Here is a 27,840-nt window from a genome sequence, read left to right as displayed (position 1 = left end):
CTAACACAACCTCCAAACTAAAATGTACTCGATCTCTTACACACTAGTGAGACACACTGTCTAGTAAATGGCTCTCTACTCTTAAACAAGCGTCCACCTCTCTTCGAATCCTTTTCTCTTCTCCCTATTAAAACACACTGTCCCGGCAGTGGCTTCTTCCTTCAATAAGAAACACAATCCTCCTCCCCTTCATTAAGTGTCCAGTTTCACCTCCTCTCACTCATTGCTTGCTACCCCAATCTCTCCCTCTCCAGTCACACCTTTTCTTTCTTTCTTCTTTAACATCAAACAAGAACTTTTGCACATTCAAATGCATATTTATTAATTCTTTTCAGAAAATTTTTGTCTGCTGACAGAACATAACATAAAAAATCATTACAGGGTAAGAAGGAACATATCAAAATCCCAATCTAAATAACATCATTGATATGGATTACTAAGAAGAACTATTGGTTAGGTAATCTAAAATCCACAAAGAAGCTCTGGCATCAATATTTCTCTGAATTAGCTTCTGAGGAAGCAAACGGCATTTGCATGCAAATGACAATAACATTTGATTCAATTATACATGTTTGAGTATCCTGTTAATAAGCAAAAAATATTAACAATATTCTGTCAACAGCAAATATTTTGATCAACATCATACAAAGCATGACATCTCCAGCAAAGAACAAATTCTATATTGTTCACAGTTTCACATCAATTTACCAAGTAACTTATCTGATCAGTTGGATATCGTCATGCTATTATAAATAAAGTGCGAAAGAAAAAGAACTACAATAAGGTAATTGTGCATTTTATATCTGAGAATAACTTCTGTGGTAATGTAAACATATACAGATTGCAAGCATGCATTCTGAAAATAAATGCTGATTTCAAACTAAAAAATTGCACTATAGCTACTCAATAGGCACTATGGATTTATGTAAATTTACAATGCAGCAACAAAGCCGAACTATTTTGTCTATGACTGGATTATCATCACCAGGCTTTGTTGCCATCAGGTCAATAGGCACTTTAGACTGCAAAATTCCAAACTTTCTGCGAACAAAGCCTATAACTCTCTCAACATGAATTCGTACAGAGGCTATTTTTCTCGAATTTTCAACTTGTAGTGGGTGAAGTTGCTTTTTTCCCATGGGTAAAATCTGGAATTATTAATTTAGCTTGATAAAAAGAACTTCATCTTCAATGTTGAAACCTCTGTCGGCCATAATTACATCTCCTGGTAACAAGTTGGACAACAAAGAAGTATTTTCAATGATGTGTTTGTCTGAAGCCCTGCCACCAATGCATCTGAAATGTAGCTGATTGAACCTTGTGTGTGATCCCAATCAGATATTTGGGCAGAATGATATTTTTATAGTTGGAATAAACTTGGATCTGATTGGTTTGGCCTGAGGGTTTCTGTGCTTCAAGTTCAAAACAGTCAACAATAACAGCAACTTTATCTTTAAAGTTTTCTCTAAAGCACATAGGCATAGACAGTTTCAGAGCTTCTCTTGAAGGCCAGTGCAACAAAAAAGACAATCATGCTACAAGTACATCAAGAGTTCTATGAAAACTCCTTTGCACAGTTGACACGGATACTTTCAGCTGATACCCTATATCATGGAATTGGTAGTTCAGTCTGATCTTAATTAAACACAGCAAAAACTCTTGCTCTTTGGACAGTGACTGTGTTTGATTAGACATGTATGGCTCTACTGTTCTGAAAATAAGGTCCATTACTGCCAATGAAGGAAGTCCCGTGTAGAATGGAACTTTAGTTTCATCTTCAACGTACACCTGCCTTTCATAAATAGAACAATGTTGTCTGTTTTTAACTGAATCAAGAAGTCTGGTCTCAGAGTCCTGCATGATTGCATCTATATTTAGTCCAGTCAAATCTGTTTGAGTGTTCTGATCATTTGAACATGAATCTTCTATGCCACCATGTAAACTTTCTTCGCAAGCACTTGAGCAACCAAAATCTGTTTGAGTGTTCTGATCATTTGAACATGAATCTTCTATGTCACCATGTAAACTTTCTTCGCAAGCACTTGAGCAACCAAAATCACTTTCACATAATTTTTCTTCCTGGCTTGTCTCACTGCTGATTGATTTTCGCTTCTTGCTTGCAGTATGTAGAGTAGGGACAGATGCATTACTTCTTTTGCGAGACACAAGCCTCAAATACCTGTTTTTCGAAGTCTCAGCTTCTGAGCAAGTACTTGATCGCTCATGTCCCAAGTGTAGAGTGGGAAGCCAGGAAGGGCTGTTCGGAAATTCACATATGCTGGCTTTCCTAGACACAAGAATAAAACAACCCATGAATTACATCTTTGTGATATTAACTACAAAAAAATAATAATAATCAGCACTGAAACAAAATAAACCAAATACACGTCTAAAAAGAAAAATAATGGAGTAGAAATAACATTTTTTATCCTCTCTCTCTATAGCTATAGTTTATTAGTCGTGGTCATGCATAATGAAAGTCTTGTTTTGATGTTCACTCAAATCACGTGAACTGTCACCAACCTACAATGAAGAGAATATTTATCACAATGTGTACAACATGCAGAACAACGTTAAATACTTTAGCAATTTGGAAAGCGTCTGGTTTCTTACCGCCAACAAAGTGTTTCGAACAGATAAGTATTTTGTTCCACTTCTCTTCTGTTGTAATATCCTTTCAGTAAACGGCTGCCTTCCACAGACGACGTCGTTCTTCTGTAAGTTTTCTTGTTTCGTCACCTTGGTTCAAAATAATTTTGGGTATCTTATGAAAAGATACATCTAGAGGAACATTTCGTTTACTGCAGGGCTTGTTTCCGCATCCTTTTATGCCGCAGACGACCATGATAACCGATCAGTTGCCAGCAAGCTTCAGTAACCACTGCTTTAGTAGGGTAAGAAAAATGGCCGCTGAAGCAGCTCGCAAAAACTGATGACGTTACGTGAAAACCACCCATTCTCGTCTCGAGAGAAGAGGCGCGGGCGCTGCTGTACGCCCGCATTTTGTACAGGGCAGCTTGGGTTCTACGTCACCCGCTGTTGCTGTCCGTCTCGCCCTGCGCGCCGCTCGCGCGACCACGCGTGGGGTGGAAGGGGATGTGGGGTGGAGGGACTAGGCGCTGTCAGCGGTACCGCTGACCGAAACTAGCGCTCCCGCTACAGAAGCAATCTATTGCAGCGCCAAACAATATACTTCTACTGGCATTCATTTGGGAACTAAAGAGGAAAAAGTCCATGAGAATTAAAAAGAAAAAACAATTCTGTAGTCAAGCATATCACGTAAAAACAAATGACGAGTAGACTTTCTGTTGTTGTGGTGCCGATTCGAAGTTTCAAGATCGAAGGCAAATTCATCTACCATCTCTAGAAAGACGATGAAATCTGAACTTTTAATACACTTCTTTGTCATCGTATATATCTATCTGTTGCAAAATACTTATTTATTAGAAGATAAACCGTGAATATCATCGACACGCCTAAACTCGACAACCATGGCGGCCATCTTTGCGCCCGTGGCGTACTACCTCTAGAGCAGGGGTGGGCAATTAATTTTCCCAAGGGGCCGGATGAGAAACTGGAATGGTTCTAGAGGGCCGGACTAATATAGTTAACTCAGTTTTACCCAATACTGTATACATAGTATATTTACTGGTGGGCGGCCAGCGGAAGGGCCGGTCAGAGACAGGAGGCGGGCCGGATCCGGCCCGCGGGCCGGCGTTTGCCCTGAGACGTGTTGCATAGGCGTAGCGAATCGAGCGAAGCTAGCCAATCTAGCCGGAAGTGTAAAAAGCGCGCCCCTACAAGCTAGCGAACCTAGACCCCTAGCGTAGCAAAGCTAGCGGCCTTTGGAGGTCCTACGCTTGCTATTCAAAATGGCCGACATTGTTGTCGGTTTCAAGTTTGCAGATGAGAGTTTCTTTGATGCTCCCGTTAAAAAGGAGTATTGGACCGGATACAAAGTGGTAAGTATCTTTTAATGATAAGTAATAAAAATACTCTATTATTTATGTGGAAACATATATTTATTTGTGTAGCGGGAGCAATTTTAGACAATGTACGCGTGTAGTCGGATTGGCGTTTGCCGAGTACGAGCTTTACGATTAAGGCCGTGTACAAAGTGGTGTCTTTTAACGATTGCTATTTAAAATACCCTATTTTCAAGGTTGACAAAATATTCACATGTTTAGCAAGAGTAATTTTATAACAACTTGTAGCCCCGACAGTATCCTCCAACCTGCAGTCTCCGCGTGTACCGGCCTCTTGTGTGTCTGTTTTAATTTTCTGCTTTCTAGTTCCAAAATTTATTATCTCAAGTTATGAAAAGGCTGAAGGTGGTGATAAAGGTAATTTTTCAGTGTTATAAATGCCACGAAGAGCTGTTATAATTGGAAGGCTTTAATGATTTTCACAAATAACCCAGCTATGAAAATATTGTGCACATTATTGAACTATCCTTCCAACAGAATAAAATAGTACAACTACCCTATTCTTTGATGTTTAGAATCAAAGCTTTAAGTTTGAATCTGATACTGTTGCATTTACTAAACATATCACTATGTTATTCTGGTTTTTATTTTCCTGTTTTTATTCCTGATTAATTGATTTCATATTTTAACAGAAACAAATGTGGGAAATCAATGGACCAAGGGGGCAGTACTTTTCCTCATGGACACTTATGCCGAACATAAGGAACAATTTGCAATTCCAACTTGAAAATAGAGGTATGGAAGAGGATTGTTTTGGAAATGGCAGCCTCAGGATGCCACTTTGCTCCAGCAGCACTTGAGAAAAAAATGGAGCAATATGAAAATATGGTGAGTTCCTACAAAATCATTGGCTTTCTGTCTTAGAGTGCAACATTTTTCCATAGATCTGAGAAACAAAACATCACAGGTTTTTAAGGTTGTGCAAGTTCTTATTTATTTGTTACCACAATTCATTCATTTAACCTGTAAACAAGACCCCACCAGTATCAACCAAGCTTTAGTAGAGATTTTTTGGTAGCTGTGTGAAATTAGTCTGGATACATAATGATATGTAAGCATGTTTGGTACTTGTATCCCAACAGGTACAAAGCTATATTAGATTTCAACAAGAAAACGGGCCAGGGAAGATCACGATGGAATTTCTATTCCAGAATGGCTGAAATCTTGGAAGGAGACTCTTCGTTCATCTCACCACTGACATCATCATCACTGGGGAGTGTAAAAGGTGAGTGAACCATTTATAACATAAATAAGCAAGTAAAGCATAATTTTAGTATAGCCATATTTAGTAAAACATTTGACAGTTCAAGTATTAATTGTTTAATGCTTCTTATCCTACAGGTATTTGGGGAGGGTAGTGACAAAAGTCTGTTCTGCCACAAAGAGATGAGTCTAGATATGTAAAAAGCTCAGTTAGGAACTTTTTGTATTCATGCACTGTTCCAGCAAGAGCAGTTACCATGGGCATACAGGCTAGACATATTTGGGTTTTCCATGCCCATATATTGGTCATAATTCATTAATATTTATTTTTCAGTAAACACTCTCTCCGAGATCTCCAATACCCAGCAATGTGCCACCCCTACAAAGAAGCAAGAACAGCAAGGAATGTCTCAGGAGACTCCTCACCTCTCCCAGTATCGGTTATTAGTACGACCCTACTGAATAAAGAATATTGTCACCGTCTTGATTTTAGTACTAATATAAAAAAACTTACACGCCCCTTACAAATGTCTTTTTTTTCTTTTTCACTGTGACCGTTAAAAACCAAAAAATCCTGATTTACCTGATAATCATGTACACAATGAAGCACACTTGTTTCTACCATGAATTAGTAAAATCAAATGAAAATTTATTATATGATAAACACATTACATGATAATCAAATGAGAAATTATAACTGGAAAAGTGTGTTGCATCAAAGCTAAACACAAAAAGTGACACTCTAGTTCATTTGAAAGCACAGAACATGCATCTGGTGAAAAGCAAATTATTAAGGATGGTGACAGGAATTAAACACACGCACACTCCTCAATTTATACGAATAAAAACAAATCATAGTGGTGATGCAAATGCAAGAGATATGTTATAAAAAATTCAAATTATGCAATGGAAATATAAAGGTTGCTGGGAGAGAACTGTACACAGTGATGAAAAATACACAGCCATATGGTGTATGACAATACTTTGCTGCTGCTGTGTCAACTTCAGTATGTAGACAACATATAAGCACAACTGCAAAATCACACCAACCATAAATATAAATGCACATATCATATAATATATGCACATGGTGGACAACTTATTAATGATGGTGACACAAAGACATGTAGACCTCAATTTGCATGGGGAAAGAAATTATGGGTGTTGATACAAATGCAAGAGATATTTATGCAAAATATTCAAATTATATAATGAAATAATAAATGTTGTTGGAAGAGAAAAGCAGACACTGATGATGGATGCTTTGCTATAGACGTGGTATGGAAAATATAGGTGAATATTATTCTGGAGGTTGATTTGGTGAGTAACCACAAGGTGGCAAGCAGCTTTGTCTATTGTTGAACCACGTTGCTGTGGCAGATGAGGCTCAATCCAAGCCTGGAGAGCCTGAAAAATTTCACAAAAGATCTCTATGAAAGTTTGTGTGTGTGAGCATTATTATAGATATGTGTAGTGGATACATTTATGTATATATATATCTTGGACGTTCACATTCCTTAAAAATTGATTTCGGCATTTTTATTTATATTTCATTAAGTCTATTACATTTTACTTTATTTTATTACGTTAACTTACATCAAAGGCGTCCGGCAACATTCGAAGTGAGATTTGAACTGGTATGTCGAGTATCCTGGAACGATGACTTCGACGAAACCGATCATGTGGGCATTGGAATTTTCATTATTGTCCTGATTTACTTTCAGTGGACAGGTGGGCCGCAAGCTCGATATTTATTTGCGACGGCTTGGCTACAGCACGGCGGGGTGTAGCAAGCAAAACAAAGACTTCACTCAAACCTCGCCTTAAGTCGGCCATCTTGAAACTCTGGCTTCCGGCTACACTGCGTTGCACAGGGACCGCTAGCTTTCGCTAACCGCTAGATTCGCTAGGCTAGCTTCGCTCGATTCGCTACGTGCTATGCAACACGCCACAGGTCTGCTCTAGAGCAATTACGCGTGCGCCCGCGGGCGCTCACTGAAATTTCGCTGGGGTACGGCCCGCCCGTCATAGGCGCCCGCGCGCGTTGCGGTACGTTGTTATCTGACGTTCAGCCTAGTCATTACGCCGTTAAGATACCACGTGATTGTTTCATCCAATGGACGACCGAGCTCCTTTGTACAGGAAGTTGACACCTGACAGGTGCGCACGAACCTTTGAGACACTCGATGCAGTGGTCATGATGATAGATGTGAAGCAGAGATGACTATCGCAGTATCGGTTGTCTTCTTAATGTCACTGTTTACATGCTGTGAGAATCAATTTTTTTTTTTTGGACGGATAGCGTCATTCATTTTAAAATGGCCTAAAACCTTCCATACCTGTCAGACTTCCGTATTCTCACTCTGTGTCGGTACATTTTATGCGCTGCTGTTAAAAATATTCAAGAAACTTTGAGTGGCTAATGACAACTTAATGTTTGTGAACTCTTGCTATCAGGTGTTGCCCCAAGATGTTATGTATGCAACCAAAACGACGACAGATGCGGCGATCATTTTGGAATGAAGACCACGGAGGCCAAACCCTGTCCTGATGGCACCTGCGTCAAGTACCGCGGTGAACGCTACTGTCCGTAAACTCTGTCCTCCTTAGCTTACTTATGCTCATATTTTCAACTAATCTCGCTACGAGAGTGTAATTTAAAGTGAGAAGTACACTTGATTGAAATTTTCCTTTTCGTGTAATGAACACATGCACCTGTTATTCTACACAAAACGCATTTGTTGTTCTTCACAGTTGCTTCAAATGATCAGTTCTCTGGCAGGAAATAAAATTAACACTTTTAAAATATTTTACTTAATGAAAGCTATCATTATCTTTTTTCCAGCAAACAAAGTCCGTATTGTGGAGGTGACAAGAATGTGCATAGAACTGCGAGGTGACGGAGAGTATTCAACAGTATGGAATGGGATATCAGTCAGTGCAAATGCCTGCAACTCTGACTATTGCAATCATAGCGCTTTATTGTCATACAGCTCTACGCTGCTGACCTCTTTCGTCATGTTAGTAATGTATTGTTTTAGTTTTCAGCTGTTATGAGTGAAAAAAAATGTATGCATAGGATGAGATTATTTATGATTTTCTTGAACAGATGTCTTCATGTTACAATGATGCCTTATGCTACAAAATTAAGAACACAACAAATATAAACAAAACCTTCCACAAGTGGTTTAAGCCTGCAACTATCTGAATCAAGCAGTGGTATGTAATATACTTTTCTGGTAAGAAGGGGTCAAAGTTTTTCAGCTAGGGTGACTATACGATGCTTGTAAAAAGACCTTTGATACACACCTTTGTGATAAGCGTTATGACTATTAATTACATCTGAAAATCCAACTGATGAGTATGGTGATAATATAATTATCTCACCACAACTAAAACTCTAATCTGCGCCTTTCCGCTGTTGAGGATTGACTTTTGTAATTCTCTCTTGGCTGGCACTCCCATGTATGTTCTTGACAGACTTCAAATGATCCAGGATAATACTGCTTGCCTCATCTACAGACCACCTTGATGTAAACGTCTCCTATCATTTGCTTTCTTGACTGGGTGCCAATCGCGGATCATATAACCTAGAAACTTTCCACTTTGACTTACTCCGCTGTTTTTGGCACCAGTCCTCGGTACCTCTCCGAAGTCATTCCTATACGCCTACTTAACTATTCATCTTCCGACATCAAGTTTCTTTGAGCACAAAGGCAAAGATGTATAGACAGAGGTCTTTTTCCTGACAATCCCCATCAACTTAGAACATCAGCCTTCATCCCTCCAATTCTCTTACCATCTTGAAGTACAAAGGCACATCTTTTCAAAATGGCAACTTCACTGTGACCCTGAGTGTGCATAATGTATCTCTGTTGTAGAAGTGAGCAAATGTTGGTATGTGGTTGTTAATAATTCAGTCAGTATATCATTTCTGTAAAGCATTCTGAGCAAATCATTGGAAAAGTGCTATATAAATCATTGTTATTATCTTCTCAACTGTTTTGCTAATTATGCACAATTTACTGATTTAATATTTAAAAAATATTTTAGACCGTGCAACTGTGTGTAGAGAATGCATTGGATGAAAAAAGTGAAAGCATTATAAATACTGATTCAGTTCACTCTGGTTGGTATTTTGCTTGTTTGAAAGAAGCATGGTAATGCATCATCTCCTGAACATGCATTTCCAACATATCAAAGTGGAAATGTGATAAGGCAGACCATCAAATTGCAGGTCCACGATTGCAGCATGAGATTTTATAGGGCCTTGGGCATAGACATAATACAAGACATTGTTTTGCCCTGAGTGTGGAAGGAAGAGGCAGATGATTCTAGAGAAGCAAATGTGGAACAGATGTCAATAGATTGTTGTTATGTAGTGTGTAAACACTGTTTTGGGAGAGTGGTTAAGCAGGAATAAGGTAGGAATTATCCCCATAAGAACCATGGAAATATAACTTCCATCATCTGAACAATTATATGCAACAAGCAACAATCCGATACCAAGATTAAACCAAGTTCTTAGGTACTTTGAAGGCCAATGTAAGCCCAAAGTCGAAGCAGAAAGTTCTGACAGGGTGGAAAGTTTGTTTAAAGAGGTTAAAAAAAGCAAGTTATGAATCCACCACCCCAGCAACATTTTACTCTTATCTGCATGCTACCACAAGACCACACAGCTGTTTGTCGTTTGCGTTTAACGCCGTGCCAGTAACTAGGGCTATATCATGGCAACAAGACCACACAGCAGCCTTTGTGAAAACTGGAGGCCAATGATAGTAACATCGCAATAACATTGTCTTTCATATGAATGCTATGGTTTTGATCCCTGTATGAGCAGCAAAGAAGGTTAATATTTGAAATTTTTTTTTTAGCTAATAATAAAGTTCATTTTTTTTTCACAGACATTCAAAGATGATTAGGGGCACTTGTGCAGTAGCAGATATAATATCACTTAACAACTGTAAATTAACAAGTATTTTGTAGTTGCAGTCATTGACTTGTACATTGTGTGTGTCATTCTGCCTCAAACTAACTTACATGAGTTAAGGCATTCTTAAAGCACACAATCACTTCTTTGCTCTTTCACCTTGTATTCTCACAGAGAGTTCAAAGATCAATTCTGCATGACACACCATGGACAAACCTTCACCCAAAGAATTTCTCAAACAACAAGACAACACTTTTTCTTGTTGTTATTGCCAGGAGATAAGAAACAGTCCTTGCAACAATGATCACTCAAACACCTAGTTCCTGGTGCATGTCACAAATAACTGCCAAGAATGCATAAAAGGAAGTTTGTAATCTGTCATCTAATTGCAGAAACCATCATGCTGACAGGGTACTTGTATGTTCTGCTTACCCCAACCCTTCCCTTATTTACATGCTGAAGATGCTGGGAGGTGATTTTCTGGTTATCGTCTCAAGTTTAAATGACAAACCATGTCTTTTCTCAAGCTTTCCTCATGTTTAAGTATTCCCATTTTCCCCTTATGCTTAATTTTAATCATGCTTTTTACCCTCTACTTCGTTTTATGAATGTTACAGTTTCACAGGCTGCAAACTTTAAAAATTTCTTTTCCACCTTACAAAGCACAGGTCTCCTGTACTGCGAAAGTATAACTATTGTAACCCTCACCATAAACACTGTAACCAAGTGCTGCAGCAGTGGTGAGAAGGGAGAACATCCAAGAAGTCTCTCAATGTGCTTCAACTGAGAGAAAGAGGAGTTGTCTCTTTGAAAACCAACTTCAGGTGAACATGGCCAGCATGATGCCAATATCATGCTGAAGTTACAACATTTGTAGAATTAGAATATTTTCAATTCAGCAATATTCTCTCACATGCTATCCCCTGCATTTACACTTACATTCATAATCTTACATGCATACGCATGTCGACAAAATATCCTATGCGTATTTGCAGGAAAAAAAGCAGTCGTACAAACAGGATAACATGCACATAACACACACACAAACCCATACAACATGCACATGTGTGCATCAACATGCAGAGATTACAGACAATATGCATTATCATTGTGAAAACATCTGAACTGGTGGTGAAATAGAAAACTACTGTACAAATCACACGAAACAGAAGCTGCCCTTTGAACCTCAGGCTCTGATATTCTCTTATTTATAAGGCTGGTGCTGTCAACGAGCACAAACTGATCGGGTGTAACCATGGAAACAGATGAGTAGCAACATCTGATAGTAACAAATACAAAAAACTTACACCATTCTCAAAGATATAGAATTAGCACCAATTCTTCCACCATGTACACACGCATGCTCCATTAACTCACATTAGTACCCACACAATTTCTGTTCTTCCTTCAACACCATGCTAGCAGTGGTCACCCCATCTAAGGTTTCTACTCACTATATTTTTGTCAGTTTGTCCCTGGTTCAGTGCCACTTCCTCCACTATCAGCTGTCTGAGTCCGAACTAAAGACTGCAGGCTGCCAGGATGAGCCTGAGTGACGGCTACAGCTACAGACGGCAACGCCCCTGCAGCACTGATGGTGACTGTGCCTATGTTCTGCTGTGCAGTGTTTCCGCCACCTGTGCTGACAGCACTCGGCAAGCCAGCCAGGATCTTGCCCACTGTCTGAAGAACATTCACATTACTACTGGCTGTCACCTGATTGGGATTTACTGTTGTCAGTTTCATGCCAGCAGGTGGTGTGATGATGCGAGCGTAGACTGGTTGTGTTTTGCCTTTAGGCGAACCACGTCCCGTAGTCTTCGCAGAGGATACACCACCAGATGCATGAATCACCTGCGCTGAAGACAAGACAGTGCCCGCTGCAGCAGCTTGCTGAAGAGCTGGCTGAGAGATAAGAATAGTTGCCTGCCCTGGTTTGAGTCCCCCCTGTTGTGACAGCACTGTGCGCACCACCTGTATGTTCTGTTGACCACCCTTGCCACTAGCCTGACTCACGATGATTGGGGTTCCTGTGAAAAGACAAATTAGAAGATCCACAGATAAGAAAGGCTAAAGCAGTTGCCTTTGCCATGAATAAATATATTTTCACTACTCTTCAGTGGGACACAGTTCCTCACCCCACCAACAAAGTGCAGGAAAAACAACTAATCAACATTTCTTTGGCTGTGGGTAGACCAAATGAAAATAGATAACTTTCTGCTCTAAATTAACCTTACAGATGAATTTTCTGGAGTATGTAATTACTCTGAAAAATGTAATATGCTTCTTCAGACAAGCATTTTAACCCATGAAACAAATAAACAATGGTCTTAAAGCTTTTTGTACAGCCACATGAACATAACAAATTTCCATGGCTTCTGCTTACGCAAAAAATTGCATACAGTATGCATTCAAAGTTCGGAGGACCCCTTCAATTTTCGTCAATGGGGTCCCAGAGGACCCCTTCAAATTTGGGCGAAGAACAGATACAAAATTGGGTAAATGTAGTGTCTGACATCGTATTCCAATCTATTGTTGCTGTCTGCTACAAGGTGAGAGTTACTTCCCTTGCACTGAGCTTTTTTCCCTCACCGGGAAGAGTTCCATTAACCCAGACCTCGGCAAGGGCCGGCCCGCCTCCTGTCTCTGACCGGCCCGCCCGCTGGCCTGCTCGCCAGTATATATACTATATATACAATATTAGGTAAAACTGAGTTAACTATATTAGTCCGGCCCTCTGAAACCATCCCAATTTCTCATACGGCCCCTTGGGAAAATTAATTGCCCACCCCTGCATTAACCTATTTCCAAGATGCTGACAGCATGGTTAAAATCATCGTCTCAGAAACGGAAAGTGAGCACCCCAAGTATAGTGAGCATAAGCGCATCACAGATGCTTGCACAGACTTCATAGCACAGAAATCTCGCCGTCTCTGACTAGACATTACAGTGCTTTGTGTGCCTGAAAGGCAGTTGAACAAAGTATGTTGATTTGTTGATTTTTTTTTTTTTTTTCACATTGTAAAGGGACCCCTTAGAGTTAGCCTGGGACTCCTAAGAAATCTGAAGAAGGGGTACCTGGGACCCCAAAGAAATTAGCCTTAGCAGAAGCCCTGAATTTCCATCTTTTTGGTCTCTTCTCCATTCCAGACAAACTAGACCTTATTCTCACCCTGAGTCCCTGTCTGTGCTGTGCCACCACCTGTTGCCTGTTGCACAATAAACTGTGCTGGCACCAGTCCAGCAGCCTGACCTGTCACCACTTTAGTCTGGGATGCTCCTGCAAGACCTAGATGTGTTGACATGAACATATGAGAGCCCACAGACAAAAACCAACATGCAAGTACCAAAAAAAAAAAAAAGTCTTTGAGCATTCCCAAAGCAGATATCAATTCAGAATTTTAACTGACCAGTTAACTCATTAAGTATGCTCAACAATTGTGTAATTTGGGTATGCTTAAAATGGTATTTTATGACAGATGAAACTTAAACAAAATAAAAAAAATCGCTAAATATGAACTAAGTGTAAAATTTGTTGCTCTGTTCTTCCTAATAAGTTTAAGTTGCAAATTGTATAGCTTAATTCCAATGACTTCAATTCGTTCCCTTGAAATAAAGTACAAGCCATCAAGTGTTTGTTCGCTGATTGTACCTGGTCGCAGAGAAATGCTGTTCCCTGAGGTGAACTGGGTAACAACCATACCAGCCTGCGACGGGGAAACAACTTTTGCTTGTGCAGAGGTGCCAGACCCTGTGGAGGAGACGTGAGTGAGAACTGTGGGCTTGGATTGCGTGTTGGACCCAGCTGCTGAAGAGCCTACCATTGTGAAGGTAACAGGAGAACTGGAACCGCTAGAGGCTGAAAACACAAATGTGTACTTAACCTCTTAATGGAAAAGGTTAGGTTCATTTAAAAATAATAGTTCCCATAATATGAGTACATAATTATGCTTGATTTTCAAGATTCAAGCCTTCAAATATTGGCATTCTCACCTTCCACAAGAAAAGCAGAAGAAAATTACTCTCCTGGAGAGTTCTGTTGTGAGCAAGTAGTGAGTGCATGCATATCTTCGTGTCAAAAGAAGAAAACATCACTCAGGTTGTCGTGTTCAAGAAGTGATGATTGTTATTAAAATATTAAAATACAAACACATTTCAAATGTGCATTTGTCTAAGACAAAATCCTGTAATTCTTTTATTTTTTAGATATTTAATTTCTAGCATTTGTGTCTTTTTCTCAGAACAAGTGCCGTCACTCTGCCTGGGAAATTTTCTTAAGCAGATTCTCCAAGGTTGCGAAATGATTGGTCATGACGTCACTACAAGGGGCAGAGTGTCTAGCTGTTAACACACTTCCCTCCCAGCTTGCTTGGAATACACTTCCCTCCCAGGTGATAAATGCATCCTCATTGTCAGCATTCAAGCAGTGGGGTGAAGATGTACATGTTCCATGATTCTTGTTACTGACAGTTTGCAGGTGATCGTGTTTTTTAGTATATGTACTGCGTGAACAGTACAGGTGATCGTGTGCTTGGTTATTAAATGATAAAGATTGTTGTTAAAGCTTTAAGTAACAGTGTGATCTTAGTATGGTTTATTATTTGTAAAGCACTGTGAACTGTTTGGAAACGATGGTCTATAAGCAACCTTCTAACCCTAACCCTACTTTTATTATCATGTCAGTAATTTCTGCAAAATTAAAACATTTTTTCCTAACATTTGTTTGGGATTTCTAACTTTTCTTTTGCTGAATAATTACGATTTATTATTTTTTTTTGGGGGAAGGGGCACATGTACATGCACTACAAAAGGGATTCAAAAACAAATTGTCAGCTCAAAAAGAAAGTTACATGCACATTTCACTATCTTGACTGATTATCTTTCAACTGCTGAACACTGAATCAGAACACTCTGCTTATTTGGATCTGAAACTTGGGCATTTCTGTACACTGCTTGTTGCACATTTCCTGTCCTCTGAGAGCTACATAAAATGCTATCCCCCATTTCCCACCAAATATTGCTCATTCCATAAAAGCGCAAAAAGGCAATCATGAAGATCCAGTCCATACCTACCACATGGTCCATGAGTTTATGATGATACTGTTCTTAAACTTCTGTTTACACTTTAAATTTCAACTAACTCGTATCCACTTCCTCCCTTTTCTTATGCTAAAGAGATCTAGATAAAGGAAAATTGATAAATGATTGTTGTGTCATTACCTGAGACCGTCAGCTTGCTGCCGGATGCTACAGTGCCTGCTGCTGTTGTGGATGTAGCCAGAGCCTGTGGAATAAGACTAAGAGTAGAGATCTGGCCATGGGAGGTCTGGATCACACCCAGTGGCTGTCCTCCTTTGCCTCCCAGCTGCAACAATCCTTTGGCAGTTGCTAGCGGCTTACCTGTGATCTGCACTGGGCTCCCACCCACGATGGGTTGGACAATACTCCCTCCTGTGAGGTCAAATATTTAGTCAGACATTTAGTTCATAGTCAAAGACTACGTTTTGTTAATGTTCACAACAAAAATGAAAAAAAAAAAAGTGAAACTTTCTCATGACGTATAAAATTTCCCATCATATATAAATATGTATAAAAGGAGCATGAGAAATCAAAACCATAAAAAGAGAATTTACCAAAGGGGTTTGAAAATGGAAACATTTTGGTGTTGGAGTCTCAAAAGCAACTGGTCTCATCAAGTAAGTCCCACATATAATGTTTCATCATTATTTGTTGCCAAAGGTAGGCAACAGTATTTGTATAAAACACAGTACTACTAATTTTTTTGACACCAAGGATCAAGATCACAATAATATGAACACTGACGTGTACTTTGTGTGTGACTGGTCTATAATATCTCAGATGGATGTTAGAAATTCTTCCCTGCCCCCAACAATATTAACTGGAGATCTAAAACCTATTGCATTTTATGGATAGGGAACATTGAAATAAAGCTGAAGTGTTTGTTTAGCATGTAAGATCTTGTTTGTGTAATTTTTTAATGGTACACATTCTTACCTTGTATCTTGAGTGTTGTGCTTCTTGGTTGCCCCAAGGTCTGTGTCAGATTACGTGCTTGTCCTGAGGCCAGCAAACTGCCTACAGACACAACCTGTTGCTGCACAAGCCGAGTCATCACTGAGCCGTCACCAACTGCAGCCCCCCCACTTCCTCCTCCAGCATTCCCTGACTGTGCCAGAGTCAGGACTTTCGCAGTGGAAGGCAGAGACACACCAGCTGGACTTGACGTCTGTGAGGTGACTTCCTGAGTGAGAATGATGGGTGATCCTTTAGCCGTCCCTTTGCTGCCACCTCCGACAGAACCTTCGGGTTGTACCTCTGCTAAACTGACCTGTCTGGAAACCGAGGCCAGACCTTGTTTAGTTACAGTCACTACTGGTGGTTTGCTGATGCCTCCTGCTGTTGGCTTGCCAATGGAAGTCAACAAAGAACTATTCTGAGATATGGTTTGTTGCCCTTGTAGAACTCCAACTGTCTGACCTTTGGCCCCAAGTATGCTTGAACCAGCTGTTTGAGACACTGTTACTGTTGGCAGGCGTGACTTGGCAGAAGGAAGAGCAGTCCCTGCTACAGCCTGCTGTGTCTTTGAGAGCTGAGGGACTGCCCGGTGGTTGTTTGGAGATGCAGAAATGGTAATGGTGCTGACCTGTGACCCACTTGCAGGCATGGTCATCTGGCCAGCAGAGATGTTTGCTGGCTGTGTTGATGCTGCAGCAATAGCTGCAGCTGCTGCTTGAGTCGATGCGGCGGCGATCGCTGCTGCAGCTGCCTTCTGTGCTGCAGCTGTAGCCCCCTGTTTGCTACCAGATTTAGTGGCACGGACCTGCAAGAATTGGAGAACCCAAACATAGACTTCTTCCAAACCTGCCTCACAATAAACTAGTGGTTTGTGGATGAAGTACTCAGGCAGTCAAATACTATAATTGTTTAATTTAAACAGAACAAGCTTACATGATAACAGATATATTCATTAGACAATGAATCAAGAAAACAAATAAATAATCATGGTTTTGAGACATATCCATACAGTACAGTATGAAGACGAAAATAATGAAGATTCATTTGCACATTTACTAACCTGTGCAAATGACGTTTCAGATAATGTGTTGGATAGCTGCCTGACAGGCTGTGAGACAAGGGAAGTAATATCCTTCAGCTTTATGTCACCACTTGCAGGAGAGGCAGCACAACCTTCACTCAATGAAGTCTTTGCTGAGGCCACAATTGTCTGTGAGGCCACCTGGTCTTTGATCTTTAAATGCAAAAACAAGCGACTGGTTAAAATTAACTAGACTGCAACCACACTGTTTATACCAACAGGAGCTACATATGTGCACCAGTCCCTATATTTTCTGTTAATATGAGTGTATGTAAATGAACTGTTTCTATCAGTCAGAACTAAAATGCTGATAATATGAATTTTATACAGTTGATAACATGAATTTTATACAGTGAACCACTTGATGAAAAAAGTAAAATACTCAGAAATACAAAATTTATATGATCTACCTGTAAAAAACTCAATGTTCAAAAACTAATATTTTATACAGCCTACAAACAAATGGCAGTCAATTCTGACAATTAAATATTGCATGTGGCTTAGAGACCAAGCCTATAAGGTCTATGCTAGCAAACATTTGTTGTCTCCCAGCAAGTAACAAAGAGTCCATGTTGACAAGTAAATATTTTATGTGGCCTACCACCAAGTGACAAAGACTCACTGCCTTTGAGGCTTTAGGGCGTTGCAGGGATTTCTTGGCTTTGGCTGCTGCACCCTGGGCTTGGTGAATGCGCTCTGAAATGAGACAGTGCTGTCAGCTTCATGCTATGATACTGATGATAAGTCTACACTTATTCTATTTAACAATGGTAACAGCATTCATAATAATATCAACAGGTCCAAAAGATTTATAGGATTTAAATTAGAAAGAAGGAGAAAAAAATCAGAAAGTGCCACAAAATATCAATTCATTAGTTTCTCACCTCAAAATGCTCCAAAATAATACAGCAGGCAAAATTTGGTAAAAGTAAAGAAACAAAAAATTGTAGCTACATTAAACATTTAATAATCATGATAACAACAATGTGCCTGGGGATTAAGGCAGTCAGGTCAAATGCCATCAAAGAAATCCACCTATAAACTCAGAATTTTCTTGTTTTCAATGCTTCTGTCAACTAAGAGTAGGGGAAAGTATGGTAACTCTACTTATCTTCAAGAGATGCATCAGACTAAGAAACAGACATTCAAACCATTAAACCCCACAGTTATGTGTGATAATTACATACTGTCATGGGAGGAAAACACTTAAAACAAAAAAATCCCACAAATTTAACAAAACCCCTAATTGCTAAAACTCACCGAATTCATCTTCTGTCCGGCTGCGGTGAAGATAAATCCATAGCTTAGAGTTAACATCGTATTTGACACATGGATCTTTCTCAGAGTGAAGACGATCCAATGCCCCACTCACTACAGTATTGATCTGGTCACAGAGAAAACCAATTTTCAGTAGTATAAGAAGATTCATGACTGTCAGGGACAGATGACATGGTACTTTAAAAAAAATGTGAGCTCAAGTTGTGTGTGCCTAAAGCAGCATGTCTTGGCCATGGACAAGCCAGGGTGCAAAGTGCCAAGTGACACAATGTGAAAGAGCAAGCTTTCAGTTATTTTTGTTAAAAAGGGTTTAGAAGTCTCTAAAAGGGCAGCTAGCATTATATGACAATAACCTGACTTTTTAAGCCACAAAATTACACAACAAAAGTACACTAGAAGAACTGGATACTGTATATTCCCAGGAAGACGTGGGTAATTTTATATTTCATGAGTTACAAGGAGAGTATTTTAACTTTTAAAAAAACTCTTTTGATTTATTTCTTCTGAACAATACTGTATTTATATATTTTATGAGTGCATGTGGTCATGATACATAGGGGAATAGGCATTGTTAGAAAATGAATTCTTGGTTGTAGAAACTATGTGAAGTTCATTTTTGCTTAAATTTAGACAGGGCCTGCAGAGGCAGACTAATTGTCTTGTGAAATAAAAAAAGAAAATGTGTAAGTCGGGCTGCATCTGTGTGTACGGCGAAGTGCATACTTACGTGCAATGACATTATCCTACACGAATTGTCCAACACACACTACAGGGTTCCCAGGGATCAGGGATGGTGCCCAAAAAGGACCTTAAAAGGACCTTAAAAGGACCTTTCATGCATTCGTAAGGACCTAAGTGACAGTCATCAATGCTTAAGTTTTTCTCTTGTGTGGTCGGAAAGATGTATTATTTATGAATCTGTGGTCTTCTCTATGTTCTCAAATACATGTATTTCTAGTAATAAATAATCAAAGAGTTAATTTTGATGCCTGTCTGCCATATTTAGATTAGATAACTTAAAAAGTGTCTTAGCGCGCTGATAACATACACCGTTAATGTTCCAAGTTTCTAGAAATCTAAGTAATAATAATTGCAAAACCTGAAAGCATTCTTTGGTGTAATACAAAAGTCAGTTCATGTCTCTCTCTCGCACACACACTCTAACGGAAGAGAGAGAGAAATAGAGCTATGCACAGTAGTACTAGAAGATCAAGGTTCAAGAAAGAGTAAGTTTCTAAAGACCTTTTGAAAAAAGAGTGTTTTTTGCGAATACGGAAGGGCAACTAGTGTTGTACAGATGTGTAGACCAAAACACGGCGAAACATCGTCGGTATTTTGCGCCAAAGTCGACTCCGGAAATAAATTTGTCGTAATTTTTATCGATAAAGGACTTAAAAGGTCAGAGAAAATGTAAGACCTGTGTGAGAATTTGAAAGGACCGCATGGCAAATAAAAGGACTTAAAAGGCCTTTCGGCGAAAATTCAATATAAAAGGACTTAAAAGGACCTTGCAAGGACCTGGGAACCCTGCACTATGAAGTAATGATGTCAAATAGACCAAAAAAGCTAAATCTATCACCACATGTGACATGTACTTGGAATATATGTAAATATGTGAACAGAATAATACTCTCCCACTCGCTAACCTGACTTTTTTCAATAACAAGGTAAATGTCAGATTTTGTCACACCAATGATCTTGGTCTCAAATGATTCTTGCCTTGCTGTCTCTACACTTTGAGTCAAATAATCTTCTAACTCCCCCTGTGGGACCCCGGGGTATGCTTGCCTAGTGAGCATTGTAAGAATAGGGTCCCTGCCATCCAGCCAGGCATGTCGTAAGAGGCGACTAAGGTGGACACCTCACCTAGAGGTAAAATAGGTTGTGGTAGGGCTAACGACCCCACCATGTAAAAAAAAGCTTGTTACAGAAACTGAAACCAGAGAATTAGTCACAGATGGCGAAGGTAATGAAGCACACCAGGCGACTGGACTTATGACGGACGACAGCCAAACCCGAGAGGGAGCTGGCGCCCCGACAGCAGATTTACTCAAGCCGAGGCAAAAGTTGAGGGTGGGGTGTTGGAACGTCCAGACCTTGTACCAGACTGGCAGGATGCACCAACTAGTCAAGGAGTTTGACAACTACAACTTGGACATCCTGGGGAGTCAGTGAGGTCAGATGGACTGGCACGGGAAAGAGGAGACTATCGTCAGGACATACCATCTTGTTCTCAGGAAGATCAGACGGTCAGCACTCTGAAGGAGTGGCACTACTCCTCAACAAGAAAACTGAAAAGGCACTGCTGGAATGTAAGCCTTATGGACCCAGGCTTTTGAGAGCAAGATTCCACTCAAAGTACACCAAGCTGACAGTGCTAGCTTGGTATGCACCAACAAATGACTCCGAGGCAGAAGACAAGGATGCTTTTTATGATCAGCTCCAGGCAGCCTCAGAGAGCGTTCCAGCCCACGATATGCTGCTCATCATCGGCGATCTCAATGCCAAGGTGGGAAGTGACAACACCTGCAGGGAGCATGTCATGGGCAAACATGGAATTGGAACCATCAATGACAACGGAGAGAGACTGGAAGACTTTTGTGAAGAAAACAACCTACTGATTGGAGGCACACTCTTCCAACACAAAGACATCCACAAGGCAACATGGACATCACCAGATGGGAGCACAAAGAACCAGATAGACCATGTCATCATCAACCGAAGATGGAGGAGCTCACTTCAAGATGTAAGAGCTTACAGAGGAGCAGACGTTTCCAGTGACCACACTCTTGTGATAGCCACAGTTTCTCTGAAGCTGCGTCGATCACGAGGAAAACAGGCACGTCAGCAGAGAGTGGACTCTGGCAAACTGAAAAATCCAGCCACCGAAAGGGCCTTTGCTATGGAAGTGAAGAACAGGTTCCAGGCACTAGGAGACCAACAAGAGATGACCTTAGACGACTTCAATCGAGTCTTACAGGAATCAGGAGAGAAAATACTGGGCTTCCAACGGAAAAAGAAAGAACAGTGGATCAGAGAAGAGACATGGAAGAAGATAGACGAGAGAAAGTCAGTCAAACAAAGAATCAACAGCACTAGATCTGAACGCCTGAAGGAACAACTCAGACAAAGATATACAAAACTAAACAAAGAGGTAAAGAGGATGGCAAGAACCGACAAAAGAGACCATATAGAGAAACTGGCAGATGAAGCAGAAAAAGCAGCTAGCAAAAACGACTTGAAGACACTGTACAAGATAAACAAACAGCTAAACAACGGGTTTAAGAACAGTGATGTGCCAGTGAAAGACATGAACGGTAATGTTGTTGAGGGAGAGGCAGGAAAACTACAGCACTGGAGAGAGCATTTTGAGTCAGTTCTGAACAGACCAGATCCCCCTCAGCTTGCAGACATCCAGCCAGCAGCTATAGACCTTGACATCTGCACAGACCCACCAAGCCTGGAAGAAGTGACAGCAGCAATCAAGACAATGAAGAGCGGCAAAGCACCAGGGGCAGATGGAATAACAGCAGAGATGTTGAAAGTAGATATAAATGTGACAGCTCCCAAGCTGACTGAAATCTTCAGGCAAGTTTGGGAATCAGGGCAGCTCCCTGATGTGTGGAAGACAGGGCTCATCTTCAAGTTACCCAAGAAAGGAGATCTTGGAGACTGCAATAATTGGAGGGGCATAACACTTCTTTCCCTCACCAGCAAGGTCTTTAGCAAGATTGTTCTGTCAAGACTGACGGCAACCCTTGAGAAAGACCTCCGACCACAGCAAGCAGGATTTCGCCCTGGGCGATCCTGCTCTGAACACATCTTCATTCTGCGTCAAATTCTGGAGCAGAGCAACGAATGGAACACATCGCTGTACATCAATTTCATCGACCTGGAGAAGGCTTTTGACAGCATCCACCGCGAGTCCTTATGGAAGATCCTGAGGCATTACGGAGTCCCTGCAAAACTTGTTCAGGTCGTTGCAATGCTGTACAGTGATTTCAAATCCCAGGTTGTCTGTGACATGGAGCTCACAGACCCCTTTAACGTCAGTACCGGGGTGAAGCAGGGCTGCATTCTGTCGCCGTTTCTCTTCATCCTGGCCATGGACTGGATCATGAAGACTTCCACCGACAGTGAGAGGAGAGGGATCAGATGGACCATGACTATGACAGCAACAACAACGCTGGAAGACTTAGACTTTGCTGATGACCTTGCCTTGCTGTCACACCGCCACCAAGACATGCAGGAAAAAACTAATGCCTTCTCAGAAACAGCTGGAAACCTTGGCTTGAAGGTCAGTGCAAAGAAAACGAAAAGTATGAGAGTGAACGCCAGAGTCCAAGACAGCATCAAACTAAATGGAGAAGAGATTGAGGAAGTTGACAGTTTCACCTATCTTGGGTCCAAAATGTCAAACACCGGAGATGCGGAGGTGGAGATTCGAGCCCGACTGGCGAAAGCCAGCCAGGCCTTCGCCTCACTCAGGAGCACATGGAAGGCAACAAACATCAGTCAGAAGATCAAGCTGAGAATCTTCAAGTCAAATGTGATCAGCACCCTCCTTTACGGATCAGAATCATGGAAGATGACCAAAACCATCAGTAACAAGCTTGACATCTTCCAAAACAGATGCCTCAGGCGCATACTTAACATCTTTTGGCCAAACACCATCACCAATGAAGAATTCCATCGAAGAACTGAAACCGAGTCCATCACCACGCAGGTTCAACGAAGGCATTGGCGATGGATTGGACATGTGCTCCGCCAGCAGACAGCAGACCTTTCCAGAGTCGCCCTACAATGGACTCCAGACGGCCGAAGAAAAAGAGGCCGCCCAAAGGAAACTTGGAGGAGAACGGTGGAAAGGGAGATGAAAGGAAAGGGCTGGACATGGGGTCACCTGGAGAGGGTTTCAGCTGATCGACATTGGTGGCGGACTCTGGTTGAGGCCTTATGTGCAACCTGATGCACGAAGAGGAATAGATAGAGAATCTTCTAACTCATCCACAAAAACAAAATCCCGACTATGACATTTATATGAACAAACATACATTAGATTTACAGTAAACTCTGCTCATAAACATGATGAATCTAAGCATGCTACTTGTCTGGTCAAATTTGAATGCAGCAAGTTTATAATATAATAATAATAATCATGAGGATTTCTAAACATTTGCTCAGAGCACTTTACATAAATAAAATACAGACTAAATCAACAACCATGCACCCATATTCACATATAAAAGACACACTTCTACAACATACACTCACTCATACATAAAGTAAATTACAGACACACTATATACATGTTCATGGTGAGGACAGGGTCGCAGTCAAGCCATAGTTTGGAAAAGATGCGTCCTAAGTTTAGACTTAAGGGAAGAAAGAAAATTAGAATGACTAAGGATGACAGGTAATCTGTTCCAAGTCAATGGGGCTTGTTTGGAGAAAGACCTTTGTCCATAAGTCTTTGTCAAATCTAGTGGGACTTGTAGAAACCTGGTGTCAGAAGATGAACGAAGTCAAGTGGGTGTATAGATGGGAGAGAGTTCAGAGAGGCACTGAACACCAGTCCCAGAAACGGCATGTATACATGCATGTTCTAGACAGAACCACATTAGTTGGGACTTGGCATGATTGGTGGCATAGTATATATACAGCATTCCTGTAATACACGTCACTGATAGAAAAAAGACATACATAAATCTTGAAATGAAATGACTCACCTGTGTATCTGTGACTCCTGGAGCCAGGAAATGTGAATCTTTCAGCAGCTCACAAATGTCACCTCGTGTCCCCTCTCCATTAGGAAGTCGCGCTGCTGCATCACGAACTATCACAGACACGACCACAAGCAAAATGAATTACAAGTCCCAACGCCCAGCTCTTTGTGAAGTAATATTTTCTTGGTTATATATTATGCAGCAGCATTGTTACAAATCGATAAGAATCAGAATGTTAACATGTGCATATACACATTTTCAGGCTGTTCATACCTAATGTCAGAATGGTGACATAGGCTGGACGTTCGGAGACAAGAAGAGCATGTTCTCGTGCCTTGGTCATGGCACTCTCCTTGTTGTAGACTCCTTTCACTGGCCCCACCACAGACTCATAACCATGAAGCTGGTAGGTAAAGGCACGATGAGGGCTCTCAAACGTCTTGCCTCCTGACAGCACAACATACATACATAAAAACACAAACACATACATAATCTCTCTCCTGCACTGTGGTCCATAAAAGTCATTAAAATTTTTAGGTTTTAACACTTAGGGCACACCTAAAGTTCTCTCATTATTATAAAGTGATCCTTGTACCATGATTACTTAGCACTTTGGGAACCCGACTCTACTGAGAAAGGTAAGGCAGTGAGGCCACAGTCTGTACTACTATGACAAAAACAGAATACTGACTTTTCCCAGAATAAACTTCATTCATCCACTTCACACACTCATATCACAAGTATATTTTGGAACTTTCAGAGGTAATCAATACATACTTCTATTTGTCTACAGATACAAAATTATTCAAGTGCTCTTTTTTAATATCACCAGGAAATACCACAGAAAATAGTAGAATCAGAAAAAAAAGCTAGTTACAGTCATCGTCACCAATGATTTTTCTGACAAAAGGAGTCTTTTGTGTCTGCTGCTTTCCATTTGACTACGTACAGCATCGATACTCATGCTTGAAAGTTTTCCTTCCTTTCCGCAAAAATTACATTTATATTTGAATTTGCTGTCCTTCACTTCTTAAAGCCAAGGCCAAAATGTTATATATTTTTTTATCTGTAACCCACAGCTTATTAAAGTCTGCTTTGTGAACACTGTTAAGAGGATGACAATGCCAGTGCTAATGGTGACAGTCAAATCAGCAGGGAAGTTATTTTGCAGACATGGCTCTATTTCTGGCTTATACAAAAAATAAAATGTGAGCTTGTTCAATCTGAAAAAAGCCAATTCAGTCCAAAAAAAATTAATGCTTCAAAAATTTACCATAATTTTAAGCAAATATTTTTGACTTTTTCGTGTCTTTTAATGAGTTTCTTGAAATACTGACTTTTCTGGGGACTGAAAATCATTTTTCAAAATACAGTGGAACCTCGGTTAGCGAACGCCTCGGATAGCGAATATTTCGGATAACGAACAAAACTTTCGTCAAAAGTTTGTCTCGGATAGCATGCAAAATTTCGGATAACGAACAGCCACGTGAACCACACGTGACCGACCAGCATATAATCATTCGCGCTCGAGACACAGTTACGATTGGTCGTTCCTTACCTGTGCGCATTCTTCTTATTTAGTGATTGTTGTGCTTTATTTTAAGAAGATAATCCACAATAATGGCTACAAAGAAGATAAAGAGCAATAGTACTGAGATAATGACAAGGAAGCGGCCAACAAATGAATTGAAAAAGGAAATGATTTCAAAGTATGAAGGTGGCATGCGTCTGTCGGATATGTGATGTCGTATTACCAAAGAGTTTTACAAAAAAGGCAGAAGGAACAGACACTGGACAAGTTTTTTCCTTTAACCTCAAAGCTACAGAAAAGGGAAGTCACCCCCAATTTTATAATGTCACGTGTGCTCATGGAGGGGGAATCAGTAATTCCACCCCATCCTCCCCACATCTGCTTTCAACCACGCCGTCAAAACGGCAAGTTTTCTGATGTTTAAATGCTTTCGTTAATGTTTTTATGTTTATTTAACTCCATTTATATTGAATTATAACTGTTCTCATTAAAACAAATACCTATATAGCCTGTAACTTTAAAATATTAGCGAGTCACCAGGGGCTGGGAATCAATTAAATCTATTTCCTTTATTTCTTATGGAAAAAATTGTTTCGGATAACGAACATTTCAGATAACGAACAGCCCTCCAGAATGGATTAAGTTCGTTAACCGAGGTTCCACTGTATACTGACTTCAAGTTTTTCCTGATCTGTAAAGACCCAAATGATGGCCCTGAAATAACATCTTACTCTTTACCACTTGAACATTAAGATGGCCCTGAAATAAGTGAGGGTGCTAAAATTTACTCCCCTACCACACTAAGGTTACATGACTACATTTACCTGTTTACTTTTTTTTAAAATAAAGAAGATGCAAGTCTTTAAGCCCCTCACTCTTTACCTTCATTTCAATATATTCCAAGACCCACCTGTTCACGAAAAGCTGCTTTCTCTGCATTTGTTGTTGGTCGCACAACAAAATTTGTTTTCCTGGAGACAAAAACATACTTTGTATGTTAGATTTGTCCCTCCCTACAACAATTTTCTAAGCAAAGTTTTAAATGATTTTAAAAGAATTATATTAGGAATGCATTACATTTTTGCTTTATTGCTCTTAAGCAAAATTTTAGAAGCAGGAAAATTATGACGTTGATGACAGCAACAGTCTGCTTGGCAAAACCATTAGTACTCCAATCCCATCAGTGTTTTTTTCTCAAGATCTCTCACAGAAATTTGCAGCGTTCTTCACCAATAAGCCTGTATCGATATGCCAAAAGTTGTTGCATCTTCATTTGTGTCAGATACAATTTAGAATGGTCCTATGTTATGTGGTTTTGAGCCAGTTAGTGAGCAGTTTGTTAAGGAAATTTGAAGAGCAGCCCCAAAACACTATTTCATTCTCTCTGCTTTTTTGATTGTCTAGTCTAGTGGTTCTCAAGGTGTGGTCAGCGGACCACTTGTGGGCCGCACGCATAAGTCAGGTGGTTCGTGGCTGACCGCCATCAAATGTCAGCAAAGTGATGTTTAAATTTCCAGATACGTTAATTAGTCTAGTGATGATTTCACACGAGTTTTAATTTTATCGATGCCCAACTGCTCGCTGGCATAAAAGCTCACTTACCAAGGCTTACTTACCACTTACTTATCACTTACCATGAACTTGTATTGCTGGACTGTTTGGAGACAATTTTTTTTTTCCAGTTAACTCTTAAAACGAGGCAGGTGTGTACAAAGCTTCCAGTTTAGCCCTGTTTCAGCTTAGAATGAAATGTTATGCAAACATGACTATACTACTGTTATAAAAGTACATTTATATTTGAACTGTAATGCAACAAATGCAGCAATTTAAATTTGAAATTCACAGTCCTGAGTGGTCCTCTGTATTGTTTACTTTAGTAAAGTGGCCCATGGTCTGAAATACTTTGAGAACCACTGGTCTAGATGTCCTGTTACCACATATATATTTTATTAATGCTTCGCTCACATCTATGCACTTTCCTCTTCAGTTCAGTTTAAGCAATTATAGACCAGTTTTAAACCCGTCTTTTCTGTCTAAGGTTCTGGAAAAGATTTTCCCAGCTTATTGTA

At 40.2% G+C, this 27,840-nt stretch overlaps 1 protein-coding gene and 2 long non-coding RNA genes across 3 annotated transcripts in view; 2 read left to right on the top strand and 1 right to left on the bottom strand.

Moving 5' to 3' along the window:
• Positions 1-3,728: 3,728 nt before the first annotated feature.
• Positions 3,729-5,583, top strand: LOC112559835. The gene is made up of 4 exons (XR_003098403.1): positions 3,729-3,962; positions 4,619-4,814; positions 5,069-5,211; positions 5,524-5,583. It is a non-coding gene; the product is annotated as an uncharacterized LOC112559835 (long non-coding RNA).
• Positions 5,584-7,308: 1,725 nt separating this feature from the next.
• LOC112559121 lies at positions 7,309-9,313 on the top strand. The gene is made up of 3 exons (XR_003098283.1): positions 7,309-7,458; positions 7,647-7,775; positions 8,035-9,313. It is a non-coding gene; the product is annotated as an uncharacterized LOC112559121 (long non-coding RNA).
• Positions 9,314-10,262: 949 nt separating this feature from the next.
• LOC112559119 (nuclear factor related to kappa-B-binding protein-like) overlaps positions 10,263-27,840 on the bottom strand; it is a 34,042-nt gene continuing 16,464 nt past the window's right edge. The window contains exons 16-26 of the mRNA XM_025230090.1: positions 26,678-26,742; positions 24,514-24,684; positions 24,244-24,350; positions 18,497-18,620; positions 17,838-17,932; positions 17,216-17,389; positions 16,135-16,960; positions 15,340-15,570; positions 13,772-13,978; positions 13,292-13,408; positions 10,263-12,149 (exon numbers count right to left, since the gene is read on the bottom strand). Coding sequence (XP_025085875.1) covers positions 11,584-12,149; positions 13,292-13,408; positions 13,772-13,978; positions 15,340-15,570; positions 16,135-16,960; positions 17,216-17,389; positions 17,838-17,932; positions 18,497-18,620; positions 24,244-24,350; positions 24,514-24,684; positions 26,678-26,742 — 2,683 coding nt within the window. The 3' untranslated portion in view covers positions 10,263-11,583. The remainder of the gene's footprint in view (positions 12,150-13,291; positions 13,409-13,771; positions 13,979-15,339; positions 15,571-16,134; positions 16,961-17,215; positions 17,390-17,837; positions 17,933-18,496; positions 18,621-24,243; positions 24,351-24,513; positions 24,685-26,677; positions 26,743-27,840) is intronic.

This window comes from Pomacea canaliculata, linkage group LG3, assembly GCF_003073045.1.
Source record: "Pomacea canaliculata isolate SZHN2017 linkage group LG3, ASM307304v1, whole genome shotgun sequence".
NCBI lineage: Eukaryota > Metazoa > Mollusca > Gastropoda > Architaenioglossa > Ampullariidae > Pomacea > Pomacea canaliculata.
The sequence above is the reverse complement of the archived record's forward strand: the minus strand, read 5'-3'. Positions and strand labels throughout refer to the sequence as shown.